The sequence below is a fragment of the Schistocerca cancellata genome, chromosome 1, assembly GCF_023864275.1.
Source record: "Schistocerca cancellata isolate TAMUIC-IGC-003103 chromosome 1, iqSchCanc2.1, whole genome shotgun sequence".
NCBI classification, from domain to species: domain Eukaryota; kingdom Metazoa; phylum Arthropoda; class Insecta; order Orthoptera; family Acrididae; genus Schistocerca; species Schistocerca cancellata.
The window spans coordinates 909984659-910008043 of record NC_064626.1 but is presented as its reverse complement, the minus strand read 5'-3'; the positions used below and the strand labels follow the sequence as shown (position 1 = coordinate 910008043).

The 23385-nt window shown below is 39.0% G+C and overlaps 2 protein-coding genes across 10 annotated transcripts in view; one reads left to right on the top strand and one right to left on the bottom strand.

The window, feature by feature from the left end:
* The window catches only part of LOC126191066 (integrator complex subunit 6-B-like), a 36130-nt gene extending 14196 nt beyond the window's left edge, over nt 1–21934 (bottom strand). Inside the window, exons 1-10 of the mRNA XM_049931789.1 lie at nt 21805–21934; nt 21652–21729; nt 16942–17181; nt 16579–16759; nt 9168–9299; nt 7930–8057; nt 7378–7545; nt 7093–7245; nt 3845–4072; nt 3339–3633 (exon numbers count right to left, since the gene is read on the bottom strand). Coding sequence (XP_049787746.1) covers nt 3339–3633; nt 3845–4072; nt 7093–7245; nt 7378–7545; nt 7930–8057; nt 9168–9299; nt 16579–16759; nt 16942–17181; nt 21652–21729; nt 21805–21921 — 1720 coding nt within the window. The 5' untranslated portion in view covers nt 21922–21934. The remainder of the gene's footprint in view (nt 1–3338; nt 3634–3844; nt 4073–7092; nt 7246–7377; nt 7546–7929; nt 8058–9167; nt 9300–16578; nt 16760–16941; nt 17182–21651; nt 21730–21804) is intronic.
* A 457-nt stretch (nt 21935–22391) lies between these two features.
* Nucleotides 22392–23385, top strand: part of LOC126191077 (deoxyribodipyrimidine photo-lyase) — a 120480-nt gene continuing 119486 nt past the window's right edge. For 6 of the 9 annotated variants that reach the window (XR_007538318.1, XM_049931799.1, XM_049931860.1 and 3 more), the window contains exon 1: nt 22766–23060. Coding sequence is in view for 8 of the 9 variants with exons in the window: in XM_049931799.1 (XP_049787756.1) it covers nt 22854–23060 (207 nt within the window). In the remaining variant the exon portion in view is untranslated. Of the gene's footprint in view, nt 22548–22603; nt 22665–22765; nt 23061–23385 lie in introns of those variants that run through there. The other 3 variants (XM_049931841.1, XM_049931832.1, XM_049931849.1) reach the window with 3 other exon arrangements.

Genomic DNA, 23385 nt, shown 5'->3' with positions numbered 1-23385 from the left:
ATATTAAATTTCCTGTAAGGTTAAGTTTACATAAGGGCAAATAGGAATATTAACTTAACTAAATGAAGGAGAAAAAAATTTGAAGATGGAGGCACTGGGTGCAAACAGAAACTCGGTACACAGAAAGACACAATTGAGGGGGGCGGGGAGGGAGAGGGAAGGGTGGGGGTGGGGGTGGGTGGGGGGAAGGACCACTGAGGCAGTAATGAAAGGTAGAAAAATAAAGTTAAATGATAGAAGAGTGGAGTGCTGGGCTGTGTAACAGAGACAATAAGGTTGAAAACAACTTCTCACTTTTTCAACTGGTTTTCTTTACCCATTCCAATACTTGCACTGAGTCAAATATTTTTCATAATTAATCCTGCAGTGCAACACATATTATAAATTTTCATACATTCCTGTAGAGAATGGAGGGAGTAAAGGCAGGACTATCGACTCAGCCATCGACCATAGACTTCGAGTTGGATGAAGGTGATGACGTTATCATGAACTTGCGTGACTTCTTGCGTGAGAAGAGTGAGCAACAGATGGCAGCCAGCGCACTGCAGCACCCTGACGGCGGGCGTTGCAAACGGCCGATGTCCATGTCTCAGAACGGTGCTAAAAAGGTGTCCAAGAAGAAGAAGCAGCCTACTGTCTCAACTACAGGAGGCAGAAGACGCGCTATCCCTGATGACAGAGTGGCAGGTGCCACCTGGACGACCATCACGTCTCGACGGGCGGCCAGACCCGGGGTGACACCTTGCCCGCCTCCCACATCGACTGCAAACCGCTTCGGCGCGCTTGCAGACGACGAGATGCCAGAGCAGTCAACGTCCTCGCAGACAGCACCCACGACCGCTACAGAAGATGGCTGCTCTAATGACGAAGGAGAGACTGCCCCCCCACCGGGCGGTCTCATTGAAGGCCGCCGCCGATTGTCTTTGAGGTGGCCAAAGATTACAAGGGCTTCCTGCAGCTCGCAGCTCGTGAGGCAGTGGACAACTGCTGACTTCACCCTAAGAGCTGCCTCAGGAAACCTTGTACGGCTGCAGGTGTCCAACATGCAGGATTACATCAAGGTGACGACGGAGGCGTCGAACCAGGGCCTGCACTGGTACATGCACGCCGCTGTCCCCGAGAGGCTACTGAAGGTAGTCGTCAAGGGCTTCCCCATGGCGGCTGAGCCTGACCTGCTGAAAGAAGAGTTAGCGGAACTCTACTTCCACGTCAGAAACGCGACGCAGGTCAAGTCCCACGTCAGTCACAAAGAGTCGCCTTCCCTGCGCATGGACTCCCTCAAGGGGAAAATGCGCAAAGAAGACATCACAACAACGGGTGAAGGCAGGAGTGGCAATACGGCAGCCGCCGCCCGTCACTCTGCTGCGCCAAGGCAAGGTGCTGCAACTGCAGCACAAGAAGAAACCCTGGTTGCAGCCGTCACTGCACTGTCTGCGGCGATCGACAAGGTCTCACATCTTGCCGACTCGCTGCAGCGTGTTGCAGAGGCAATGATGACGGCCACATCAGCAGCCGCCACAGTGAGGCGCACCGTCCGCGCCGGGAGAGGTACAGTCGGCCCGCCCTGGGCCAGCACAGTTGTCCGCACACGCGGGCAACAGAGAAGACTTCAAATACTTGAGAAGGGCAACAAGACAACATAAAAGAAAAAAGAAGAATCAACCGCCACATCAAAAATGAAGACTTGGAGGCGATGCAGGGGGATCCTGCAAGAACTTCGCACATCCAGGGGAAGAGGGGGTCACTGATGAAGATGCTCTATAGCGCGCGCATGCTACAGAAAAAAGACCTGATCATAAAACACGCTTTGCCTGGAAATGCTAAATGTACTTCTGTGGATGCCCGATTTAAGAAATAGAATCCACTAATTTTACCTGATCTGTAAAATATGATAAAATAATAAGAGCAACTAATCTTTGCACCCACAGAACAGGGAAAGACAGTTTCTAAGCATAAATTTTTTTCAGTTGTTTCAAACAAGCTGAAGATTTATAAAACTGTATGTGTCAATGCATACTACAATGAGTAATGCTGAAATGTGTTCTACCTTCTCCAAAGTCCCTCTGGGAAGATGTGCTTTCACAAAAAACATTAGGTGAGAATTATTGGCACAATTACGGAATTGTGCAGTATTTCAGAGTAAACACAATTTTTAAGACTTTTATGCGCAAAATACTAAAACTGCTGGAAATAGCACAGACAAAAAACAGGAAACCCTTCTGTGAACCACGTACTGTGAAGAGCAAATTCTAGTACAACTGACACACACTACAGTTATATTCTACAAGCACTGTGTTTTCACAAAATGAAGGAGAATGAGCAGCATATGGACTACATTATACTAAGGGGTCATTTATGTACTAAACTAGATGATGTGAAAATATACAACAACAAAATACTTTACTAAACCCACCATCCAATAGCTTTTGCAGCTGTATTAATCTTAATTTATGGAACACATATTTAGGCCCTACCCAAGATAGCCTTCCCTATCTGTCAGTCGCTCCCCAATCAATTAGCACAAGAAGACCAGAGCGGATTCTACCCAGGTTCCTTAAGCCAAATAAAGAGCTACTTCAGTGCTTAAAGAACACCTCCTGGATGTAGCAGAAAAGGCTATGTAAAATTTAGCTATCATTAGCTTTCAGCTGCTCAACTACTAACAGCAGATCTGTCTTGATTATGTTGCTACACTTCCTTTACAGATGATTCAAATATTCATTATAACATACTTCATGTTTAAAAAACCACCGTGAGAAATAAGCGTGTTTCCTGTAGCATATCCCAATAAAATAAGCTGTGAAAGGTGAGAGTCAGAAAAATGAAAATTAAATTAAATGTCTTTCCTAGGGATCATATACAACCAATAATTACGGGCAATAAACTGACAAAACAATGATTACACTAGCTGTAAGATTGATGTAGCAAAAATACTTCCTCTGGAGAGAGAACAAACTAACAGAAAATATGAAAGATTGGGTGAATACTCCAAATTCCACACTGTCACTGTAATCCTATCTGTTTTAATAGTTCAAAAGCATTATTTACTTTGGAATTGATATAACAAACTCATAGCTCAGCAATAAAGTACTGACAGGATTTAATTACAAATTTTGCCATCCAAAACTGGGTGACAATAAGCAAGCCAACTAAATAACTGTAAGCATCAGTTACTCAACACTGATAGGAGTTCACCTCATGTCAACAACAATGAATTATTAATGTTTGTTACGTGAAACACGCACTGCTACGGAAAAAAATCATCATTTTCCAACTTGTTCAAACAGTTGGTATGGTGACACTTTATCCATTAGTGTAAACCTAATTGGAAATATTACCTTGAAGCAGAGGATGTGATACAAGATCCTTCTTGAGAGAAGATCTAGCGGTAACTCTTATTCCCTCCGTTATTGATGCTGACGGAGAAGACAGACCTTTCCCACTATTATTTACATTTGCTGCCTTACTTCCAACTTCACTGCAAAGTCGATCAAACTCAATTTTTGCTTGATTCTTTAGTCGTTTCAAGTAATTCAATACACTATAACTAAGTGAATTGTCTAGTGTATCTGGAATCAGTGTCTGTACAAGATTGCCTGGTACATTCATCCGAGTTAATGCTCTTCTTAATGGCTAAAGAAAAAAGTAAATACATTAGAACCATAAGAACACTGAACAAAAAAGACAATCAATCAACCAACCCTCATAAAAAGTGTACATATTTTCCTCTGCAATGGGTAACAGATAATTACAAAAGATGTAAGACTATAAAAACGAAGACAGAAACTGATACAGAACTCCACTACAATGGCAACAACAACAAAAACCAACTCTTGTTACTTACACCAGCATAGTACGAAGGCATTGTGCGCATGTAGCTTTGGAATTGTATGCGCCATTCATTTGTTGGTTTCATTCGATGTACTTTAATTAGCTCGTCCAATAAAGGCAACAATACTGGGTAATTATAAGGCATGACAAACAAGTTCACACATGTAAGATGTGTACTTGCTTTCAGGTACCCAAATGGATGACCAACTTCTGAATTTTTGTAGCTGTTTGCTACGAACACCTGCAAAAAATTTACAAGATAAATTAACAAACACAATATAAAATGCAGGCTAGAAAATAAATGAATAATTTCTAGAATCAAGGAATATGTTAATATCTAATAACAATAATGTTGGTAAAGATAAGACTGCTACTTACTGCAAAGAAGACACATCAAGTTGGAGACAGGCACAACTGAAAGACACTCTCACACAGCTTTCAACCACTGCCTTTATCACCATTCATACACAAAAGCAAGTAAGCGCACTTCCAGCACACATAACCAGCTATGGCCAGATTACACCAAATAAAATTTTAGTGTCTGGCAATATCTTCCGAAATTATTCATGTAGGATATATGGAAATGAACATGCGTGAGCAAGATTAATATAAAAATGAAATAGACCCTTTCATAATGTGGTGAACATAGAAGATTATATGGGTAGATTGTGTGGCTTATGAAGTGGTACTGGATCACTTGGAGATTTGGGGGGGGGGGGGGGGGGGAGGGGGAAGAGAGCTTTGTCAGCCAGTTTGCTGAAAGACATGATTTTAATAGCAAACATCCTGTGCCATCAAAGAGTAGTTAATTTGATAACTGATGAAAGCATGGGAATAGTAATTTTAATTTATACTGTGAATCCTTTTTTCAAACATTGAATATTTCTGTTACTCCACATGTTAACAGAACACCATTCAGGAGACTTTTTGAATTTTTTTTAACTGAAGAAATATATTTCTCAACTGATTGTATGTTGTGTACCATCCACCCTAATATCATGTAGCGCAATATAGAGCTGCCCACTAAACAATGAAAGACAAGATTGCAAATGTGAAATGTCTGGAAAAAATGCAATTAATATAGAAGTCAGAAACTCCAGCTGATTCAACAAAATGTATAAAAACTGCTTGTCCGAAGAGGATGGAATCTCAATTAAGGATGTGGTTGCCTTCACAATCAGAATCAAATATGACTTACAAACTGTATGTTCTTTCCGTCTTTAATATAATTTCTAATTCAAGATGCAATAGCTGTTTTATTATGTTAACAGGGCTAAAGTCTAGTTCAGGCCAGCAGCAGTAATGGCCGTGTTTCTCTACTTCTCATAGGTTGGCAATGCGTCAGCTTTGTGGAGCCAGTTGACTGATACTTTCACATAACCAATGAAAGGTGAGAAATGAGGCAATGAATTCATGAGCTAATATAGAAATCATTCACATCTTCACTGTAGTCACAAATACTTGATGTTTTTCCTAATGTGCCACAAATTACATTAGCGCGGTTAGGTTAGGACCCAATTGCACAGCTTCAATTGCTGTGAGTGAAATAACAAGAAATTAAATTTGTAATGTTTATTGTCACAAATATTTGACCTTTTCTGAGGAAGTTATGAATTACAAGGGTGTGGTTGTGCTTGGTTAAACTAGAATGTGGTAATTTGATTGAGCGTTGGTGAGGCCAACAAATGTGAAAGTTGAAACACCTGGTTTTAGTCACAGACTGATGTGTAGCTTAGCCCGAAATAACATTAGACTGAAATATGGTAGTTTCAGTCCAAAAATTAAATAATAATAATTATTTTTTATTTGTACAATAGTCCAACTGTATGGTAAAGCAATAAAGCATAAAATAGAAGCACAAATAACATAGTTGGGGGAGCAAAATGGGTTTAGAGCAGGATGCTCATGTGCAAATTGCACTACCACCCCAATACCTCACTACAAAGAAGCTGGAAAGGGGAACAATAGTTCACTAAACTTTTTTGATCTGCAGAAGGCATATAACACAGCCCCAATAGTAAATTGTGGATAGCGATGCAAAATTTGTGTGTTTGTAGTTAAGGACATCCAGGCAATAAGAAACTTATATGATGGCGGCAACAGTGTGGTTAAAGTAGGTAACAACACTTCAAGAATTCTTCATAAATAAGAGTAGAAGACAAGGGTGCTCACTATGACGCACTCTTCTGCAAGATTGGAAGTGGGAATGTCATGGAATGGGAATCCCTATAGGACAAGAACTTTTTACCTTTACTCTTTGCCAATGATCAGACATGATAGGAAACAAAGAGGATTCCTGTAACACGTGCAAGAAATTGTACTAAGAATATGAAAATGGGGCCTGAAAAACACAAAAGATAGAATACGTGATAGTGGACGAAGATGACCAAGATGATTTGGATGCAGGATTCTGAAAAATGTATGTTCATTAAATTACTTGGGCATCACCTTCACAACAAATATAAGAAGTGCAAGGCATGTCAAAAATAAAATTACATTAAGAATAGGGAGAGTTTACCAACTTAAGTTCTTGCTACAGAATGACGAAATTACAAAGAGAATGAAAGTCTTACTGTATAAGTCAATTGTAAACAAACAGTATCACCACATATGGCACTGAAATAAGGGAAGCTAACCAATTCAGAGAAAAATAAAGTCATGATACTTGAGATTATATTTCCAGCTCAGAAGTTGTCCCCTCTTCAAACTGGAACACACCAGAAACAACATAATATGGGAAATTACACAAGAAAGAGATACCATTCTTGATGCAATAGATAGCAAAATATTAATTTGATATGGCCAATGCCAATGGATGCATGACAACATATGGCCACAAAAGAATCTATTCTCTGACACCACCTGAGTGAAGGAAATGAGGAACACCACTTAGAAGATGGTAGCAGATGTTAAAGATGTAATGAATTCCAAGAGCCTTCATTTCTTCCTGTGTGAAGATTTTCGAGCGTGCGATATACTGACACGAGAATGTGACAGCAGTCCTTCAAAACATGTAGTTTGTACTCTGCTCCATCACTGGCTGGACCTAAGCAGGCTGAAACACCCTCTTTCCTTTCCATCACACCCTGTGGTGTGCGCTGATAACATTGCTGCACAAAACACTAAGTATGCCATTGTCCCCAATCTAAACTTCAACTTGTTAACAATGTCATTTCTATAGCTATCCTTTACTATTACATCACTCTTGTGACTGGAACAGCACAGAGCAAATTAACGCTGGGGGAAAAAATAGCGACTTACCTGCCAGCATATTGTTGGCTGCTTCCGAGCTAGTATGTATTGTGTCAATGGACTAGGTTCTAATTCATACTTATCAAATGGAAGGCTTTCTATGGCCATTGGTTCTTGACTAGTGCATGTAAATTTCACATTTGGATGAGCAGATCTTGGTGGCTGCCAGAGCAAAATAAAACATATAATGTGAAGAACTTGTGTAACATTCAATTTATACATATGTTAACACAAATCTGAATAAAATATGAAAGAACAAGTTTAGCCCACTTCAATTTATGTGCTTAAACATACCAGTGCTGAAGAACTAACATCAGGCCAAAATGACTCTGGTATTGGCCAAAATCCAACTGCAAATCCCTTCTGAGCAGACCGTGGAACATAAATCAGTCTTCTACAGGAATGCCAAGCAGTGCTGTTAGCAGGGGGTAGTGCGGGCATCAGGTTGTTCCCTGGCCTTATCTATGAAAATGTAAAACATAATGGGAAACATTACACAAAATATTCATCTAACTCTCCTGGATCTCTGTTATCGGTTTATATACACTTTAAAATGATTATACACAGCTTTGGAATTTCCTCTAAGGCTGTATCACGAATGTTATTAAATAACATATGCAAGTCAACATTTGGATAAAATCCCGATTGTTTCAGATTAATGCTATTATCACTAGAGATGCATGGCTCTGCTTTCATATTATTTATAATTATTTCCTATAATACAACAGACCATTTTTGTGAAGCATAAATTGTACATATAAAAATATTTCTATCTGTTAACACAGATAATTTCATTTGATCATCAGTAAAAATTAACCCCTAAATGCAATCACAAACTACACTTACTCCACTTTTGTTTGCACTTTCCTCTTCAGATAGAGATGAATATTCTCTATCCCAATCCTTTTCCATTCCATTCCTACTGTCTCCATCACCATCTAACAGTATTATGTCTGACTGGTCTGATTTACCACCTAAGTTGGAGAAAAACATTTCAAGTGAACATGAGTCTTTTTCAAATCACCACAAATACAGCTCTTGTTTCTGACAACATGCTACAACATTCAGTATATATTTCTTTTTTTCCAGTCTTGTGATGCCACTAATACACTGACCACTGTGGCATGACAGGAAGTAATTGTTTTAATGTCCCACAGACTGCTTCCAGTCACTCAACCCTTGTGGCCAGTGTATTAGTGGCTCTACCATATTATAAATGTGACTATTATATGCCAAGATGCAAGTGTGGGAAAGCTGACTTAAGGAGAAGGCGGGATGGGTGTAGTATCTTGCGTCACAGCCGAGCAAAGTATTAATTTGTCACAGTTCACAGTGAATGATCAAGCATAATCAGTGTGTATACATCAGTTCAAAAGAATCAGCGCACACTCCGCTGCAGAGTGAAAATCTCATTCTCAAAAGAAACATCTTAATGTAATTTACACCACAAGAAAAACGTTTGTGCATACACACACGCATAACATGTCCCAGCAATTCCATAACCGCAACAAATATGTATAAAGCTTAAAAAGAAATTATTTGAATTCATTACATTCGAAATCTCTTAGTTAACTGTAATCTTCCAACCGGCAACAATATTTCCACTTTGTCTATTATCTCACCCCCCCCCCCCCCCCCATTTTCTTTCGCAAAGCTCCCCCAAAGACACTCTCCATTCACACTCAGAATCCCACTAGCTGCAACACTACCTTCCCCCTGCCCACTGTCTGTCTCCGCAGTTTAAACTACCACCTTGAACTGGAACATTTGATATCCTAGTTCATGTCACCATCCTTTGTAAAGAGAAATATCCACCCCAAGTTCCATCATACCACACCCATAGTGGCATTCTGTTAACTTCTGAAATCTATCTTGCCCTTACTACTATCCCTCCTATACAGTACATACATTCCAATACCTGCTTCTGCTCCACTCTTACCCATCCAGTACAGGCATTTCATATCACATTTCTCACAGCTAATGCAGGGCACAAACCAGTTCTCCAGCCATGGCAACTTTTTAAGAGAGCATCACAGACCAACTGTTTACTTACACTTCCACATTTGCATACAAATGCTTATTACCTTCATTTGTAACAGGCAGTGGATCAGGTCCAATCTTTTCGAAGTTGATAACGACACCACTTTGTACTTTTTGTACCAGACTGTCAATACACTGCATTAACATACGATGTGATGTTATACAGTATGAGCGTCCTGAAAACATAGCAAACAAGTAACATAGAAAAAACAACAGTTTTTGAAGTAGATTTATACAGCAAAATTTTCATTATACTACTATAAATTTCTTCGTTATAATGTTTGCAGAAATCTATTATGAATGACAGACACATCGACATTTTATTGCATTTATAAACCGGTGTATTTTATCTGTGTAAATTTGTGTTTGAGTCCTAATTATATAATCTACTTCTGGTGACTTCTGCAAACTAATACCGAAAACTTTCAATATGCAAGGGTGGTTTGATAAATCGGGTACAAAAGCAAGTGGGGGAGAAAAAAAAAAAAATGTTTGTTTCACAAACAACTCATCTTCCTTCTCAGCGTAAGTCTCCTTTGAGCGATATACATTTGGTACAGTGATCCTCCAGCTTTTTCAATTAAAAAAAGATACTGTAAAATTCTGAAAAATAAATGTTGACTGCAACCATCACTTCCTCATTTGATGAAAATTACTTCCCAGCAAGCCAAAGTTTCAACTTGGGGAACAGGAATAATCCACTGGGGGTTAAGGAAACCAATTCAAAGCTCTATTCACACAATATTATCATTGTTATTGCTGATGTGCAGGACTGTGCATTATTCTGGTGAAAAAGTACTTTTTTGCATGCCAATCTTTGTCTTTTTTAGCCAAAGTAAATTTCAAATGCTCCAACAATGAAGCATAATAGGGTCCAATTATGGTTTTAGCTTTTTCCAAGTAAGCTATGAGGATTATTACTTGGGAATTCCAAGAAACTGGTCCTCACCGTACCAGGTGACAAAATGGTCTTAGCCTTCTTTTGGTCCACTATCATCAGCATTTGTCCATTGTTTTGACTGTCATTTTGACTCTGGTATGTAATGATGGAGCCAAGTATCATCAACAGTCACAAACAGGTGCACGCCAACCCTCACTGCAGATAGTGTAATAAATGATTGTCTGCTACCTCCTTGACCATGTATTACGGGCAACACACTCACTACTGAATCATTTGACTGGAGAATTAAGGTCTCTGCTAGAAGGTAATGAATATGGAAACTGCTTATGTTGATCTCATGCTCTGACAGACAGAAGTACCAGAAGTACTCAGGATTGAACCGAGACTGTTGTGAGTATAGCTCTGCAAAACTGTCAAAGTTTAGCACTGCTGATGTGTTTTGGCACATTCATCACACCCTTGTGTGTTAGCTGCAGTTTAGGTTTATGAGAGGCCCTTCTGCAATTTCATAGTTCCTAGGACATATGTATTCCAATGTGGGTGAAAGACTATTGGCATAGTGGACTGAGGGGACTATGGCAATGACTTTAGGCCTTGGGGTATGCCCAACTTCTTCCTCATTCACCTTGCTTAAAGATAAGCCTTGCCCATTCAGAAGTCACTACAGAACAAATGATTGGAAAGTTATGAACAAAATCATAGACTGGAATAATAAGCAAGAATTGTCACTTTGTCTGAAATGCATCTCAACAAAACTGACAATTCCCGAAAAATGAGGCATTAATTGAACCTGTGTTAGCATACAAACAATATACACTTCTGTGTGCTAACTTCCATTACACTTAACCAGAACAGTGACAAATTCATAACCGAAGGAGTAATCACATAAGATTCTATACCACCAAAACTCTTCTCAGTGATGATCAAGGAAGTTTTCAGCTCCTTGAACTACGAAAATAATGAAGACATTTACGTTAATAATAAACCATGTTCATTTTGCTAATGATTCATGAAAGTGGCAAGTTTGGACTGTGCAAAGATAGGGAATTTGTACGGGCACTGATAACCGCACAGTTTAGCACCCCACAAACCACTCAGCATCATCATCATCTTGCTAATGACATTGTGAAGTTTACCTCCAGTGCAAATAGACTGCAACAACAATGGAATAATTCTGTATAGCATGAACAATATAGCAAAAACAATTCTCAAGGACAGTGAAGATGGGCAGTCACAAAAATAGAAATAGAAAGTTGGAAAAGCCTGAATTACTGAATAGGTTTTCAGCATCAAGCTTTCATTGCATTTAAAATTTTAAGCTTATACTCAATGTGTATTACCAAGTTGATCTTAGGCAGTGACAGGCAAAAGTTACTACGAAACTATTTTGAAACTGTGTGCCAAAGGAGAATAAAGACCAGAAAAAAATGTTCCTATCAGAGCACAAAAAATGTGAATATGTTCCTGTTTATTTAGAAGACTGACTGAAAAGTGGGGTACCATATATCTCGTTACATTTTCCTCAGCACCTTCAAAAAAATTCCCAAACATTTTGGCATGTGAATATATTCACACTTTAACATGCAACTCACGTCACACTCCCACAAGCTCCCCCACTGCAACTCACACATTAGTCCATCACTCTAAGTCGCTCATATCCATCCACTCCCAGTTGCTCTTTCTCGCCCATTCAGCCCAATTCATTGTCATTATCTCTTTGTGTCCCTGTCTGTCACAGTCACAGTCCCCTTCATTTGCCCTACTAATACAGTCTTCTCCTATCACTGTCACTGTCTCCCTTTTGCTCTCTCTTACTTCCCATTGCTTCTCTCTGTCACTATCTCTCTCTTCCTCATTGTTATTATCATATACTCTGTCTCTCATCACTGGCTCTCACCCACTTCCACTTTCTCTTAATTTTACCCCCCCCCCCCCCCCAAATGTCTCCACTTTTTTCCTAGCACTATACTGTCATTTTCCATAATGTTCCTCTGCCACTGTGTGCCTCTCTCTCACAATGCCACTGTCTCCTTTCTTTCTGCAACAACTACTGTCTGCTATATTCCAGTATTTATTACTTCTTCGTCTTTTCCCCACTGCCACTGGCTCCTCCTCTCACAGCACAAAAAAGTGTGGGTATATTTGCATTTCAAAATTTTTGAAAAAGTTTCTAAAGGTGCTGAGGAAGGTAGAGTGAGGCAGCTGGTACCACACTTTTAAGTCAGAGACTTTTAAATAAACAGGAAAATTCACATTTTTTGCACTCCAATAGGGGCATTTTTCTGCTGGTTCCCTCCTTTTCCCTGTGGCAGCAGAGCATGTAACTCACAAGAAAACAAATGTACTGGTCAGTAAAACTGAGATAGTTTACTTATGTGGAATTGAAATAATGTAAAACCAATATTATACCTCAGACAGAATTTCACATGCAAAAAAATTGCGCTTGTGCTTCAGTACAACAACATGGGGTTCCCAGATGATAACAGGCACACTTTACAGTATATTTCTCTGTGCTATGTCACTTTATAAACTACATTTGTGCCTCACATCAGTTTTTTTTTTTTTTTTTTTTTTTGTACGAGTGGATAAACGTGAACCTCTGTAATCTCAGAAACGGATAAATAATAAAGAAAATTTTAAAGGTTGTTCAAGCTTAGGATCTCAGGAATACGTCACAAAAATTACAGCTACTTGCAGTGTATAGCTGTCTTGGAATCTGCGGCCGGATTTTAGTTAAAAAAATGTTTTTGGGGTGTTTCTCAATACCGGACAAAGATTTTTGAAACCCTGGGAGATAGCTCAGAAAATATGCTGTTCAAATTGGAGCAACTTGTGCAGTTACTTACTACTTGGATTTTGCCTCATCGCGAATTTTTCATGTAGAAGAAGGGTTGCTTTGACCCTCCATATCTTAGAAATGGAGAAATACATCAATGAAATTTTCAAGGTTGTTTAAGATAAGGATCTTAGGAATACATTGTAAAAATTTTGCCCATTTGGTATGCATAGCTGTCTTTTTACATCACAACAAATAAAGAAAGAACCAACTGATTTGCTCCATTTGCCTAAACAGGAGAAAGTGTGTAAGTTATATTCATACTTTGACCTTGTACTGTACGATAGTAACACAAAGACGATCCTTCTGTTGGGTATACAAATGGTTCCTAGCCCTAGGGCTAACCCAAACATCTGATCGTACCTCATTATCACCAACAAAACCTGAGGTATGAGCACGGGAAAACCCCATTTTTATTGGGGCACCTTTGAACATTTTAGGTATTCATGCTGTTGCAAGCATACCAATATATTAAAATTGGTGATAGCTAGGAAAGAGAGAAAAATGAATAGACAAAGGAAGAGGTAATCATGAACATAAAGAGAATGAAACGGAGATTGGTCACACATGTAACCAGATGAATTATTGGCAGATGGATCAAAGGGTTCTTAGCTGGATTCCCAGAGAGAAATTAAGAGAGAGATACAATGACCTAATGGCAAGTGGATGGATGGCATTAGAAAGCATGCAGTAACAGCTTGGATGTGCGTAGGTGAAGATCTTCATGAATGGAACCATCAGAAGGAATGAGTACATACAGAAATGGATACTGAATGGCTGGTCATGGTATACACTGAGGTGACAAAAGTCATGGGATGGCAATATGCACATATACAGAAGGCATTAGTATTGCACACAAAAGGTATTAAAGGGCACTGATTTGGCGGCGCTATCATTTGTACTAAGGTGATTGATGTGAAAAGGTCTCCAACGACATTCTGGCCACACAACAAGAATTAATAGACTTTTAATGCAGAATTGTAGTTCGTTGGACCTAGCCACGTGAGATCCCATTTCAGAAATCGTTAGGGAATTCAATATTCTGAGATTCACAGTGTCAAAGTATGCTGAGAATATCAAATTTCAGGCATTACCTCTCACCACGGGCAATGCAGTGACCAGTGGCCTTCACTTAATGACGGAACACTGGTTTTTACCTAGAGTTGTTAGTGCTTACAGACAAGCAGCACTGTGTGAAACAGCTGTGGGGCGTATGACAAACGTATCTGTTGGGACAACACAGCAATATTTGGCATTTATGAGCTATGGCAGCAGATGACCGACATGAGTGCCTTTCCTAACAGCATGATATTGCCTGCAGTGCCTCTCCTGGGTTTGTGACCACATCCGTAGGACCCTAGATGACTGGAAAACTGTGGCCTCGTCAGATGAGTCCTGATTTTAGTTGGTAAGAGCTGATGGTAGAGTTTAAGTGCGGTGTAGACCCCATGAAACCATGGACTCTATTTGTTGACAAGGCACTGAAAGCTGGTGGTGGCTCCATAATGGTGTGGACTTGGTGCTCTGCTCCAACTGAACCAATCACTAATGGGAAATGGTTATGTTCACCTATATGGAGACTATTTAGAGCCATCCATGGACTTACATGTCCCAAACAATGATGGAATTTTTATGGATGACAATGTAGCATGTCACAGGCCACACTTTTTCACGATTGGTTTGAAGAACATTCTGGACAATTCAAACGAATGATTTGGCAAACCGTCATCCGACATGAATCCCATCGAACATTTATGAAACTTAATTGGAGGTCAGTTAGTACACAAAATCCTGCACCTGCAACTCTTGCAATTATGAAGGGCTATAGAGGCAGCAGGGCTCAGTATTCCACAGGGGACTTGCAAAGACTTGCCGTGTCCATCCCCCAATGAGCTGCTGCACTACACTGGGAAAAAGGAGTTCCAACATGATATTTGGAGGAATCCTGCAACTTTTGACACCTCAGTGTACAGGTACAGGATTGCTTTGATATTATTTATGTAAAACAAGCTTCTAAAAACAGTACGGTACATATTTGATCTCTTATTACAGTGATATTTATTTTTGCATCAGTAGCAGAACTCAGTGCTTCATATGTTAGTCTACTGTATTATGATTTATATTAATAAAACAGATGACTGTCTAACATACACAGTGATCTGAATACTTTTATAGTTACTACATTTAATGTGGGCTCTATTAAATTTTTTCACTACTCCAGAAAAAATTGCATTTACAATATTTGGCATGAGGTTAAAGACATTATTAACATGTAGTTTCTCAATACAAGGTGTACAACTTTGCTTCCGCCGTTTGGCGATAGGTGGCGACAACGGTAAGCAGTGGTAAAAAAAAAAGAGATTGCAGACATCAAGCAATTAGCTTGGACCTCGGTCAACATAACCTCATTAAAACATTAGTTGATTTGTGTCTGCATCATAAACTTGTTCTTGATTGAAAATGTCAGTTTACGAGTCCAATTCTTGTCAGTTGTGGGAGTTGTTACCATTTTGTTTCAATATAAAGAAAACAGTGGCCGAGTCTCATCGCATGCTCTCAAGTACGTATGGTAAGGACGTTATTAGTGAAAGAACGTGTCTTGAGTGGTTTCAACACTTCAAGAACCGTGATTTTAATATTGTAAACCGGCATAGTGGTGGAAGAGAGAATGTCTTCAAAGATGCAGAATTGGAAACATTGCAGAGTGGAGACTCTGCGTCAAACTCAAGAAGAATTGGCCCGATTAGTGGGAGTGACACAGCAAGCCATTTCAAAATGTCTCAAGGCTATGGGCATGATTCAGAAGGAACGAACTTGGGTCCCGTATGAGCTGAAATGAAAAGACGTTGAACGGCGTTTGTGAATAGTTGCTACAGAGGCAAAAACGGAAACGATTTCTGCATCACATTGTGACCAGGGATGAAAAATGGGTTTATTACGATAACCCTCAACGCAAAAAATCATGGGGATATCCCGCCCATGCTCCCATGTTGACGGCCAAACCAAATATTCACAGTTCCAAGATCTTGCTCTGATTTGGTGGGACCAGCTCGACATCGTGTATTATGAAGTGTTAAAACCAAATGAAACAATCACAGGCGCTCTTTATCAAACACAATTAATGCGTTGGAGCATAGCATTGAAAGACAAATGGCCGCAATACTGTGAGAGGCATGATAAAGTGATTTTTGCAGCACAACAACGCTCGACCCCATGTTGCAAAAGGGATCAAAACGTACTAGGAAACATGTAAATGAGAAGTCCTACCTAACCCGCCATATTCTCTGGATATTGCTCCCTCTGACTATTACCTATTACCTATATCAATGGCGCATGACCTAGCCGACCAACACTTGTGATCTTATGAAGAAGTCACAAATTGGATCGATTAATGGATTGCTTCAAAAGATGAGCAATTTTTTTGACATGGGATTCATACACTGCCCGAAGGACTGGAGAAAGTAGTGGCCAGCGATTGAAAATACTTTGAATGATACATGTGTAACCAATTTGTTTCATTAAGTCCTCAAATGTTGGGGGGAAAAAAAACGGCAGAAGCAAAGTTGTACACCTTGGAGGTTACACCTAATAGTAAGCTACTCTGGTAATGATAGTTTCAAAGTTGCATACTCGCTACTAACAGCAACAAACATCATTTCTTATGTGTGCCACAGTATATGCAAAATAAATGGTAGCAGAATATTCAGAAGTCACATACCTCCAGTTACTTCACACATGGCATCTATTGGAGAGCAGTCACTGGGCACGAGTCCAATATCCCTGTCAATAGCAGGGGTTCCTGCCAGTCTAAGGACAAGTGAAAATAGCCGTTGGTCCCAACGGAATGGTTCCCTTGTCAGTTCAGAGCCAGGTATTGGGGAATGCATAGGCAAATTGAACTGTAATAGACACGGAAGTTTCAAATGTATGAAATTAACTAAAATAACCTTCGGTACAAGGAAACTTGATAAGCAGGTTCTGTACATTTAACATTCACTTTCATTAAAGTAGACACAAAATGAAAACTGTACAGATTTTTTATTTGTGTGAGGACAGGTGGATGGGTGGGGTGTATACTTACATCCTCTTGGACACCACTGTTGTTTGAAAGTTTTCCTCCATCAGTGATGACTACGATCACTGAAGGCTCTAAAAAGAAAGGACAACGCCCTTGTCCATAAGTATCAATGCCAGTCTGCATTCGATTAATATTCAATACATCAAATGCATGTTTTAAGGCAGCACCCATTGTGGTCATTCCCACACAGTTCAAATTCTTAAGTTCATTCATAAATGTTGCTAAATTTTCCTTCCATCCAGCCTAAATAAAAAGTAGAAAACAAAATTGATTTTGCTTTAACACATATACATCATACAGTTAAGTGGCAAAAGCAGTATGATAAATATTTATTTCCTAGTGATTAATGCAATTGTGGTGAAGTGAAAACATCTGACCACCTATCCTAACCTCTCAAAGCACAGTTACATAGACTATGTTTCTGTATATTTTGAGGTATTTATCAAACAATGGGAACTCCTGGTTAGAACAACAATAAAAAGAAAAGATAGATTCCTACTCACTGTAAAGATGACAGGTTGAGTTGGTGATAGAAACAACAAAAACACACTTAAACTTAACACCTCATGCACACAGGCCCATCATCTCCAGCAGCTCAGACTGGATTACGCTTTAGTGCAACAGTATAATCACATTTAATTCATGACTGTTCTTACTTGCACATGAGCAATTGAGAAACAGGACACAATACCGAACATTAAAAACTTATCTACAAACCCAGTGTTGATGAAAATTTATATCTACATCACAATATTCTATAATTATGTCAATGTACCATATTCCCTCCCATACCACTTTCAATTGGACGGCACAAAAACCAAATAAGAAGGGTATGAGGGGGCATGGATGGAGAAAAATAACTCACTGACAATCAACTAAGGAAGATTTACAGAGGCTCTACTATTGGTGCGAGGATTGGTAGCTAACTCTGAACGTAAATAAATGTAATGTCTTGCTCATATATAGGTGAATAAATCCTCTACTGTCTGATTACACTAGCAGTAACAAGCCATTAGAAACAGTACCAAGCGTAAAGTACTTAGCAGAAACCATCTGGACAGACCTAAGGAGGAATGACCATAGAACAACTGTAAGACTGGGATTCACAGTATATTTAGGAAATTCATCCATGAAAGCAGTGCCTTACATAAAACTTAAGACTGGTTCTTCAGTATTGTTTCTTAGCCTGAGAACCTTACAGGGTTGGATTAACAGGAGAGGTAGAGGAGATAGAGAAGATCCAAGGAAGAGCCATGTGTTTCGTCACATGGTGTGAGAAATAAGGAGAGTCTCAACAAACTCCAGTGGCAGACACTGCAAGGGAGGCATGGCCCTTCACTGAGAAGTTTACTGTTGACATTCTGAGAGTGAATGTTCCAGTAAGAGTCTAGTAACATTAACTCTACCAACCCATGCGCCATATACAAATGAAGCTGGGGGAAAAGCTAGCTGCACCAGATGTAACACCCAGCACACACCATTAAATGGCTCGTAAAATATTCACACAGAAGAATACACACTGCATATGGGAATAATATTCTAAGCTCAAGTGTATGTAATGCAAGTCAGCTGTGTTTCACTGACTACACATTGGAGTGAAAAATTGCTGCTAACTGAAATGAATTTTTATAAGATGATTTTTTTCAAAAAGTTCTCATAGTATGAGATAGTTACTGCATCTTACTATAACTCCTAAAACGTGGTATTCATTCCTCAGTGGGTTCAATGATTTTTTTCCTTTCACTTAGGCCTATCACATATTTTGCCACTCACAACAAATTGTAAATGTAGGGAAACCTAGTTCTACCACAGTAAGTCAGTTCATAGGTATGAGGAAGATTAGCGGGAAGTATATAAAATAGGAACTGTGATGTTCAACCAGTCCAGCTACTAGATCTGTTTCAATTAGCAATTTTCTTTCAATATTCAACTGATTTCATAGAAAGAGTTTGTGTGGGGTTAAGGGGGAGAGTTGATACTGGCACACTATTCTCAACATCAGGAAAATCAGGTGCCTTAAAACTTGTATTTTGGCTTCATGAAATTGTGTACAATATTGCAGTTCTGGCTAGGCATGAACTTACAGTAACTAGGTAGATCGCCTTAAAGGAACTATGACCCTTTTGTGAGAAATTTGTTTCATTAAAAAATGTAGAGCTGGTCCACAGAACTACTGCCGTATTTCACTCATTTATTTGTGGCACAACCCGATAACGTATTTGGAGTTCAATTATTGGAACTACAGAGTGCAACAAAGTAAGCTTCACCATGGAAACGTGCATGTATTTCAATAACACAGATAACGCAAAATTGCATTCTTCTCACACACACTATATATCAGTTCCATGTATAAAAGAATCCACGGTGATTTACTGATTCTATGTGTTCAAAAACTTTCGATTCAGTACCACAGGCACCTAAAGAAAATACATTCCTATACGATATCTAACTTTACCGCCCTCCACCTACCTGCCCCAGTCTCCTCCTTACCCCCACCACCCAGATTCAGACTGCTTCTCCCATCATGCACTACTGCTCGCAGTCTGGCCTCAACAGCCAGAGAATGTGGTATGTGTGTAAAATTCTGTTGAAAGCCTTTTGGCTGAAAGTTTAATTGTTTGACAGTCTCTTTGTTGTGCCTATCAGCATCTCTGCTATATGGTGAGCAACAATCTCACCTTTTCGTAATATTGATACCTAGCCAGTTTTGAGACAGAATTGAAAATTTCCTGCTAAAGTTTACAATAGATCATCCATGCAAAGATGCTGACAACACCTATGCGTGTATGATTAAGAGTGAATGTGTTATTACTTTTGACAATAAAAACTGATTACTTATCTTGTTCTAAACTGAGAGTCTTTTTACACACACACACACACCAGTATAATACCCCACCATGATCATCTTTTATTGTATAGGAAACTTTAAAACCAGTTTCCATCACAAAAAAGCAATAAAGACTGAGTATTACATTGTCTGGTGTAATTATGATTGCGGACTCAATTTTACATCATTTGTTGACAGAAGTAATACCTGATGTAGCAGTGAGGACTGTAGTAGTGTTCATGTTATTGACTAATGACCTATTTGGTAATGTGGTCTCTGGCTTTTTTTCAGCCTACAGTTATCCTTTGACTACAGCATTAACAAGTCACAACTAAAGGCAGTTATTTTATACTAATATTTGGGAGTGTATGTTTAGTGAACAGACAGACACACACTATCTGAACACCCACATAAACTAACAGTAATGCAAAGAGCAGGTTATAATTCATTGTTAGCATTCCAGGAAACCATTGTTTTGTTTATAAAAGAAACTGCATGCAAAAAATTTCATGGTCTTACAAGAATACTGCTCAAATCTGTTGGACACATATCAGCTCATTCTATCAAGGGATATCAACCATACACAAACGGTAGTGTGAATGGTTATTTCAAGCTAACAAGCCTCATGACAAAATGACATGTTGATAAATCTAGTAGACACTCAATGAAAAGGCTATACATGTTTATACAAGGGTGATAAATTACATTTGGACTAAATCAGACTTGTCCGTGTTACATTAGCTTGTATGTACAAATGTAAAATTGTTTAGGGCCCATGTCCTGACTACACCTAGACTATGAAAACTGTCAATGGACAGATTAATGAATGAATGAATACACCTTATTAGAACCTCCTCAAAATCAAGATTTTTATTTCACAGCAAAAAACCAAGCACATTCTTTAGCACCATATATAGAGATCATGTTGCCAGCACAAGGAAAATAAGGCACACAATGAGCAGTCATTCTTCAGTTACTACATTTGTGAATGTTACAAAAAGAAACAAACATACAGTAAACAAAGAAGTACCCCTTTTATGTTCTTCAAAGGGTACAAGTCTACATGTAAATAAAACTGCCTTGACATTAGTTCCAACACGTATGTTGAAGGTCCATAAACTTTAAACCTTAACAATGGCTGGGCAGTAGCCCATAACAGAGTAACAGAATGTTTACATTTAATAAGTTGGGCCTTCTGTATATGTCGTACTGCTGATCCCAGATATCTAATTTTGTGATTTTTTATGGGGTGTGCGTGAAATATACAGGAAAAACAGACAGTTCTTTTATCATCTTATCACAACACTTTAACATACTTCAAATTTACATGTGCACACGTTTTATGTTGATAAATGCATACACCAGTCATTATGGGTTACCAATGTTATAGATTTGTTGGAAAAATAACCCAAGATCTAATTATTCCCTAGCAGATAAACCGCAGAGCTTTCTTCTAATGAATACAATCGTTCAAATACAGTCAAACACCGATGAAAAAAAATGAATATTTTTTATGCAAGGAGCGCTGTTGCGATACAAATGACGATTTTTGATGTTTTCCCCGTCTATTATTTGACAGCGAAAACAGACTGTATAATAAACTTAACAACTGCGTTTCGAGCAAAATTTCAATTTGTTTACAGCAGAAAACAACTCCCCTCCGCACCCCGGTGAGAACAAATGCCCATCTCATTCAATTACAGAGAATATCAACGTTCAAAGATGCAATGATACGACAAGTTAGAATACGGATGTCAAGTTGAGTCTGACAAATTTAGACAACATGTACCCACTCATCAAAGGCAAACCACTTTCACATAGAGCAACAGCATGCAAAAACTAGCGATATATGATTTTGCTAAGTGCTAATATTTTCATTTTCTTACCTTTATATTTGAAGGCGGTTCTTCAAACGTTAATAGCATGTATCTGTCACCTCTACTTTCTGGAGATCTTTGACGTACCTGGAGACAATAAAATTTACTGAAATTCGAGTTACCGCTACGTGAGGAATAATTTGTTTACAAGGGGAAACGTACCTTAACGAATGTCTCTACAGCGCCTTTAGCAACATCGAGTAAGGTTGGGCGTCCACCTAAATAAGCTCTTTGATTCATAGAAGCTGAGGTATCTATCAAAAAAACTATTATGGTCATTTTACGGAACGTTCTAAGGTGCTCCAAGAGACATCTAAATCAATATTTAAACAGATAAAAAAAACTAAGAGATTTCGCGACACTTCTGTCCTCCCATCACAGCAGCCGACCTGCAGCTGCCTCTCGGAGCAGCTGAAAGCTAAAACGCCACGACGACCTGTACCACGTGACCTTCCTCGCCATGATTGGTTGGTTGATACTGGTTTGTAAATTAACGTTTCGAACAGTGGTTTACGGCATGAAATGATTAATAAGAATAAGATATTGTCGAGACTTTGAATCTACGAACACACAGTCCAATACTCCGAGTACATAATTACCGATCACTTGGGACCTCATAACCTCACAAAACCGACAATAAAAATCTGGAACACATATTTCTCCTCTTTAAGAAATAACTTCGTTCCCTTTTTCAGTAGATACAGATCCGTTTTTTCTGTCGTAAAACTTGTCTTGAAGGTGTGTTGACAAGAACCAGTCCTCTAGCATAACACTCAATTCCATCAGGCGAACGAAACGATAAAACAATGATAGCGTACTGACATCCCATAATTCCATTTTTTCTAATGACGTCATAAACAGAAGCACGAAGCGTGAAATTGCGTAAGTGGGTTTGTGTTTGTAAGGTTTGTTATTAATATTTATTTATGTAAAGAAAACATACTTCGGTTTTGTTTTGCAGACAGGAACACCTTAACACAAAAACAAATCATATGCTTGGGAAGTGTGGCTCTGATATTCAGGTTAATTTTTCTCTATAAAATTTGGCGCTGCGCTTGACAGAAACAGAACAAACAAATAGCACGTGGAATTGTTTATATAATCTTAAGGTGATGGGCACCGGGAATAAGCTTGCATGAGAGATCCTAAGTGCAAACAATATTTCTCTTGGCCATAAGTCATTGTTATTGTTGAAATTATGTGGAAGGGGCATGTACAATTACAACCTTTCTGTCCGCTCATTGTTAGTAATTCGTACCAATTCAGCCGTTTCAGAAATCGTGGTGAAAATGTCGTCTGGCAGTCCGTCAAAGAAACTGAAAACAACACATGAATCAGTAAACAAGTCAGAATTGAAAAAGTCAACGTCGGATGAACGGACAGAATTTATAGAAAAGATTCGCAACGACAGAGTGAAGGTAAGTACCTAACATAAATGTTTTATAGTCAAGTGGCACGACTTGGTAGCTGTGGAATTCGCTAATGGAGGTTTTAGATGTCAAGCATAAGCGTACATTTATGTCTCCAATATGATTCTGAATGATATGATTTTGAATGTCACTGTACCTGTATGATGAGTTTCATAGAAAGTATTCATTTATGTCCATACTCAGCTTAATATTGTTGCACTTGTATGACGTTATAGCACATAAAGGAATAGGTTGGCCTACACAGTGTGTTTACAAATGGTGGTGTGGTCTTCAGGCCGAATACCGGGTTGATTCATGCTTATTTGTCCTGTCC